The sequence below is a fragment of the Poecilia formosa genome, unplaced genomic scaffold (assembly GCF_000485575.1).
Source record: "Poecilia formosa unplaced genomic scaffold, Poecilia_formosa-5.1.2 Scaffold2468, whole genome shotgun sequence".
Lineage (NCBI taxonomy): Eukaryota > Metazoa > Chordata > Actinopteri > Cyprinodontiformes > Poeciliidae > Poecilia > Poecilia formosa.
The window spans coordinates 1-7,496 of record NW_006802407.1 but is presented as its reverse complement, the minus strand read 5'-3'; the positions used below and the strand labels follow the sequence as shown (position 1 = coordinate 7,496).

General features: G+C 36.8%; 1 protein-coding gene across 1 annotated transcript; it reads right to left on the bottom strand.

The window, feature by feature from the left end:
- Positions 1–46: 46 nt before the first annotated feature.
- LOC103133265 (gastrula zinc finger protein XlCGF57.1-like) lies at positions 47–6,266 on the bottom strand. Its single transcript, XM_007545039.2, has 2 exons — positions 5,359–6,266; positions 47–2,757 (listed from the first exon to the last, which is right to left on the bottom strand). Exons 1-2 carry the CDS (start codon positions 5,525–5,527, stop codon positions 1,058–1,060), a joined length of 1,869 nt encoding a protein of 622 aa, XP_007545101.1. The 5' UTR covers positions 5,528–6,266; the 3' UTR covers positions 47–1,057.
- Between the last annotated feature and the right edge of the window lie 1,230 nt (positions 6,267–7,496).

Genomic DNA, 7,496 nt, shown 5'->3' with positions numbered 1-7,496 from the left:
GAAGCAAGCAGTGAGTGAGCAAGGTGACAGTTGGATGTTTTGATTCTTGCGGATGAATATCTATTTTTTTCTAGGAAAGAAAATATTGATATATATCGCAAAATCGATATTATTACACAGCCCTATTAATTTGTGACTTTTCCAGCACATGCAGTAGCAGCTAACATGCATCCATTTCTCAGAACCATTGAAATAAAAGAAATAAGTACAAAGGATAAACACACAATAAAGTCTCAAAAACTTTACAATTCTAAATCTGAAAGCATTCAAAACTATTTCTCCTTCAAGAGACTATTAATATCTCCTTCACTCTCATTAAAAAATACAAATGAAAACATAAATTGCAAGCATAAAGTAAATGTTAAAGTATTTCAGCTAAATATCTGATTTGAAAAGCTGTTTAAGCAAAGTTGCTACATTTAAAAAAGCAATCCAGTTATAATTACTCCACTTCCAAACAGCAAGTTACTGAGAATCTTGGTACTTGAAGTTCACATTATGCCATAAAACTTGCATGAGTTCTCATGTGAATGGCTAAATTTCTTTTGAGCAAAACTTTTTCTACAGTACCCTCAAGAGAAAGGCTTCTCAGCCATGTTAATCCCCATGGTAACCATATCTGGTAACCATATTATCACTACATCTGACCAGTCTGATACTGACGTCTACATGGTCTTGGCTTCTATTCTTCTGACCGTTATATACATACCTTTGGGGCAGGCCAATCTGTCCCCATTAACTGGTTAATTTAATTTCAGACTAAATAAAGGGAACAAATATACATAACCGTATCCATTCAGTGAACTTTAACAACCTTAGACTTTTGGAAAAACATTATTATTGGCACCCACAATTAATGTTAACAGTGCACCTGTCACTCTTAATATGGCTCTTTTAAATGTCCACTCTTTTAAACAAATATATTATAAATGGACACACACTTATTGAGAGGCTTCTTTCCAGTGTAATGGTTCCTGCATGTGGAACGGTCTCCCAGAGAACCTGAGGGCCGCAGAAAATGCTGACGTCTTCAAGAGCTGGCTCAACACCCGACTTTTTAACCATTTCCTGGATCACTTTGAAGTGCTGAAGGATCCTTTATGAATAACATTGATTGACTGATTGATTGATTGATGTGATGAAGTAAACTGGATTTACACACAGAACATTTTCCACAGGTTCCACAAGAGAAAGGCTCCTCACCTGTGTGAACTCTCATGTGAGCAGTTAAATTTATTTTATGAGCAAAACTTGTTCCACAGGTCTCACAAGTGAAAGGCTTCTCACCTGTGTGAATTCTCATGTGATTAACTAAGTGTGAATTGTACACAAAACTTTTTCCACAGGTCGTACATGACAAACTCTTTGCACATGTGTGCAATGTCATGTGAGCAGTTAGACTTTTTTTATGAGCGAAACCTTTTCCACATGTTCCACAGGACAAAGGCTTCTCACCTGTGTGAATTCTCATGTGACTGACTAAGTTTGATTCATACACAAAGTCTTTCCCACAGGTCCCACAAGAGAAAGGCTTCTTACCAGTGTGAAATCTCATGTGAACAGTCAACTTTTCTTTATCAGTGAAACTTTTTCTACAGGTCCCACACGAGAAAGAATTCTCACTTGTATGAGTCTTCATGTGAGAATTTAAAGAGTTTTTTCGAGCAAAATTTTTTCCGCATGTCCCACATGAGAAAGGCTTCTCACCTGTGTGAATTCTCATGTGACTGTCTAAGTCGGGTTTCCTTCGGAAACATTTTTTACAGGTCCCACATGAGAAAGGCTTCTCATTTGTGTGAATTCCCATGTGATTAACTAAGTGAGATTTAGACACAAAATTTCTTCCACAGGTCCCACATGAGAAAATCTTCTCACCCGTGTGAAATCTCATGTGAACAGTTAAATTTCTTTTATGACTGAAACCTTTTCCACACGTTCCACAGGAGAAAGGCTTCTTAGCTATGTGAATCATCATGTGTTCAAGTAACAGAGATTTACAGAGAAAACCTTTTCCACAGGTTGTGCATGTGTAAGGCTTATCACCTGAGTGAATTCTCATATGAACTTTTAAAGTGTCTTTGTGATAGAAACTTTTTCCACAAGCTGCACATGTGAATGGTTTTTCCCCTGTGTGAATTCTCATGTGATAAATTAAACGACTCTTGCAAGGATAACTTTTTCCACAGGTTGAACATGTGAAAGGTTTCTTGTGATTTCTCATGTGTGACGTCAAGGAAATACTTTGAGAAAAGGTTTTATCACAAAATTTACAAGAATATAGTTTTTGGTTTGGGTGAGCTTTCTTGTGTGTATTCTGTTTTGAAGTCTCAGTTTTGCCTTTCTGCTGTTTGTTCAGGAAAATATCATCAGTCTTCTGTTTCAGCACAAGATGCTCTTCATCCTGACTGATGCCGAGTTGCTTCTCTTCCTCTTTGAACTGTTGAGGTTGTGGTTCCTCTTGCTCCAGTTTTATCTGCAGAGGTTCTGGTTCCTCTTGTTCCTGTTTTATCTGCAGAGGTTCTGGTTCCTCTTGTTCCTGTTTTATCTGCAGAGGTTCTGGTTCCTCTTGTTCCTGTTTTATCTGTAGAGGTTCTGATTCTTCTTGCTCATGTTTCATATTAATAGGTTCTGGTTCGTCTTGCTCCCGTTTTATCCTCAGAGGTTCTGGTTCCTCTTCATCTAAAGTGGAGTTCTCTTCCTGGTTGCTGGGCTCATTCAGAACCTCCTCCTCTTTACACAGACGGCCCTGTGGGAGATCTGGACAAAAAGACAGAACAAAAACTTTTAAATGTGAGTCAAACAACAAACCCTTACCTGCCATTTGGTTATTCTAATATTACAAACTCAACAAATGTTGTTTTTCCGATTAGAAGAAAACTAGACATTAGTCAAAAGGTAATCCTACGGACTTCCGGGTGAGCAAGCTAGATAGTGATCGCTTAACCTAGAGTCTCCTTGGCTAAAAAGTTTCCAACCTCTATGTACAAACAGAATATACATCAAATTGAGCTTTTAGACAAAATGCCTACAAAAACTCAAAACTGCTTTGCCATTTTTATTCTTTATACTGGCAGACTAAGAGATTATACTCCCTGTTGGTGCTGAAACGGTAGCATGACTACATTGAAGGAAGGTGGGTTTTGAGAGAAAAGAAAATAAAGTTCCAGACACTATACTCATCATATGCATACAACTCTGCAGAAGAAATGACAAAGGATATGGAGATTCAAAGATTTGCAGGCTGTAATCAACACTTATAAAACTTGGGCTGACAATAATCAAAAGTCATCTGTGGATCAAGCTGTGACAGACGGAGAAGTGGATTTCAACTAAAGCAGAGGATGGACGTAAGAAGAAACTGGACATTTAGTCAAGAGAATGACATGCAAAGTCATGAAGGACAACGACTTTGATCAATTAAACGGAAATTAGATGAATTTATCTGGGGCAGACTGGCGACCTGCCCAGGGTGACCCCATCTCTCGTCCGAAATGTCTCACTGGAGAAAGGCACCACTGTTGACCCCACTAGGGCCAAGGGGATGAGAGAGTGAGACAGAGAGAGAGAGGGCAAGAGAAAAAGCAAGAAAGAGAGACGGATGGATGGATGGATGTCATGTCTCTCTGATGTGATTTCAACCTGGGGCAACAAAACTGAATGGGAAACGGATTGCTACAATCAGGTAACTCCAACAGAGGGCCCTCCAAAAACAATGGATGTCTGATGGTTTGCCCTAAGTCACTCTCACTAACTGTCCCACCCAACGTTTCATTTGAACTGGATTCCTGTACTGGATCTGGGAACTCTCTGATTTTGACACAATGCTCGTCCTACAGGAAGCAAGAAATAGCAGTGAAAAACGTCTGTTTTCTGCCACTGGGGGTGAAGCAAATGCAAGGAACACAATAGCGACAAAGCATGAGCAATTTTCAGCAGGGTACACATGGAAATCTGGACAGAGTGAATGAGCAGAAAGCGTTCTTCAACAGATTCAGTTCAGCTCATCATCCTCCTCTCATCCCACCAGCCTTTGAACTGCAGCTTTTCTGTCAAACTGCAGATGTTTTATCTTCCACTTCAGGCAAAACTAGTTTTTCAAATCAGTTCCTTGCCAACAAAAAAAATACTTTCCAAAACTTTCCAAACCGAGCCTGATGTCAGTTGCTCAAATCAAAACTAATAATAAAAAAACAGCAAAACATCTGACAATTGCAAGGAATATATTTGTAATCTTTTAGTGTGAAATAATTACATTCATGTTTTAGCAGTCTATGCAACACAGATTTGGAGAAATGATCTCAATCCTAAAATCTGTCTCGAGTTTTCATACCTTTTATTAAGTTTTCACAAATCCCAAACTGTAATTTACACAATATTTTATAATTACAGAATTATCTAGGTTGTGTATAGAGTTGAGTTTATGAAAACTGGAGAAATAAAAATCACAAATCAAACTGTGTTTTAGGTCATCTGTGACTAATTTAGAATAATTCAGTCCAGGTCTGAGTTGTCAAAAGATGCTTTGCCCCTTTTTCTTACATCACAACCCCATAATCTTTATTCCAGGTTAGACCAGACCCAAGTTTTATTTGTTTATCCAACCCTTAGAAATGGAGATTAGTGCCTATAAGAAATTTTAATGCTAAATAATGGGATTCCAGTTTGCACACCTTAAGTTTGAACCAAGTGAAGACAAAGACAGATGATCTACTGATAAATTTTTATGATTTAAAGCACTTTGATCTGCCTTGTTGCTGAACTATGCTATAGAAATTACCTTTGACTATGAGTGGCTCAATCGGCATTAGCTACTACAAGTGTGTGTGCAAAGCAAAATAAAGATGAATCTAAACAATACATGTTCATGCAGGATCAACCTGGTTTACTTAGGTTGCACGTTATTCGATGAAGGTTTCAAGAGGTTTGATTATAAACTACTTTAAGGATAAAAATCATCTGAGTTTTTAACTCAATATCAATCCATCAACAAGTAATAGACTTTGCGCTATAGTTACATGATAGAAAAGAAAATGCAACCTATAACTTATAGAAAAGCCTAACAAACCATCTTGAACTAGTATATTTTTTAACTTGTGGACTTTTTGCCACCTTCACCTCCATATATTAGAGTTTATAATATCTAAACTCTAATTTAGATATTATATGCTGAATAGTAAATAGTCAAGGTAGCAGTTAATCATTGTCATTATCAAGTATTTAATTAATTTCCAGATGGAACGGATTTGTTAATCCTAAAACTTTTTAGTTTGAGTTCAGCGTCACCCCAAACATTTGTCCTTACCTGTCTCCGACTCTCTTTAAACTGTTTCATTAGTAAAAGGTGAAGGTTTTTCGTACCTGTCCGGTTTAAGATGATCTTCGGTATCCGGGTAAAATCCATCATTCTGCGCTGATCCTCCATCTCTTCCTCGATCTTGACGTTGATTTCTTTCAACTCTGTGAATGTTTCTTCAACAGGAGTTTCCTGCTCGTTGATAAACTCTCTCTGAGACTGAACTGAAGACATTTTTACTGCAAATATTTACCCAAAACACCAAATCCGTCTTCGAATTACCTTCTAACAAAAGAAAGCTAAGCTACCGTGTGCGTCGTGTAATTCCGTGTGTTTCACTGTGGCTGTACTGAAGAAACTGTAAACGATTTACAAGTTCCGCTTTGAATTTTCGTTGAGTCTTCTCTTTTTATTGTAAGTTATTTTAAACAAATTACACTATTTTGGAATTGAGTTCCTAAAATAAGTAAAAATTTCAATAATATTTTAATTTACGAACTATAAATGTATATTAAAAGGTGACTCGCAGCGGATCTTACATATCGTTCGCAGTTTATTCAGGACAGTCACAGTGAAACACGCGGAAGACGAAAACAGAGCACACAGGATAGAGTTAGCTTGTCTTCTGTCAGACGGTTGTTTGAAGACGGGTTTGAGGTTTAGCTAAATATTTGAGTATCTGCAGTGAAAATGTCTTTAATTCAGTCTCAGAGAGAGTTTATCAACGAGCAGGTAACTCCTGCTGAAGAAACATTCATAGAGTTGAAAGAAATAAAAGTCAAGATCGAGGAAAAGATGGACGATCATCGCAGACTGATGGATTTTACCCGGATACCGAAGATAATCTTACACCGGATAGGTACGAAACACCCTTAAATTTTACTTAGGAGAGTTAAAAACAGGTTAAAGACAGCTAGAAACAATATATGATTTTTTTTGGGCCGACACTGAACTCAAACTAAAAGACTCAGCAAAATCAAACCAGTTCCTGCCGGAAATACATAAATAAATGAATAACAAATACGTTAGAATGATGAACTCTGACCTCGACTATTCGCTATTCATTATGTAATATCAAAATTACAGTTTGTGTTTCGTGACTCCCTCTTCTTTACTTCACCAGTTTAGGAAAGTACTGGTTAAAGTTTGTTCTTGGAAAAGGTTAGTTTTACTAACTAAAATTATTAGTTTATGATTAGTTTTATGTTTAATCTTATATTTTATTATTGTTTGGATCTGTTCTGTGTCAAATTATGGTTCTTATTTGTATAAATGTAGAACAAAATCTGTTAAGTGTTGATTGAAAAATGAATATTGGTTATGTTAAAACTCATGGAATTTTAACAATGGATAAGTTGTTTTAAAACGATAGACTCAAAATTAATGCCAGAGACGATGACAACAATGGTTCTCAGCTTCTGGACAGAGAGAATAAAAGGTTTGAAGGAAGGGTGAAAGACTCAATCCTTGCCTAAAACAGAAAAAAACAACTCTGAAATGAGGAGGAAGGTTACGGTTTCAGCTTCCAAGTATCTGCAAATTTGTTTTGAACCTAATTTAAAAGAAATTACATGAGCATTCCCACCATTCCACTCCAAACAAAAGAACCAAAGGAACCAGCTGGGGATGAGCTAGTTGCTGATTGACGTCTAACTGGGAATGAACTGAAGAGGATGGACCTCCATGACCTGAAAAGGAAAAAGGATCAGATTCCAACACCAATTTGCTGCTCTGCAAAACTTTGTCCTCATAAGATTCCCTGGGATTAGCTGAGTATAGATTAGCTGGAAGTTGATCTTCTTTTCTCTCAAAACCTTCTTTTAGTGTATTTAGACATCAGCGTTTCAGCACATTCAGTGGTAATTCTGGTCGGCTGTTACTGTTTTTCAATCCTTCTTATTGCCATGCAATTACTTAATCTTGTGTTAATCTGCAAATTTCAATAGCTGAGATTCAAAAGCACTTTAGGTTTTGCTTTAGGCCTTCTGAGTATTTTATATGATGTATAGTCTATCTACATAGAGGAAAGAAATATTTAGAATATTCGCTGGGGAGATATTAGGTTAAGTTTTCATCATCTTGTTTGCTCACCCAGAAAAATTAACTCCACTCTCATCTAGTGGAGTTAATTTTTCAAACTTATATGTTTTTAATTTAACAATATTCCAAGAAAAATTAAATGGATTAAAATGCAGGTTTTGAT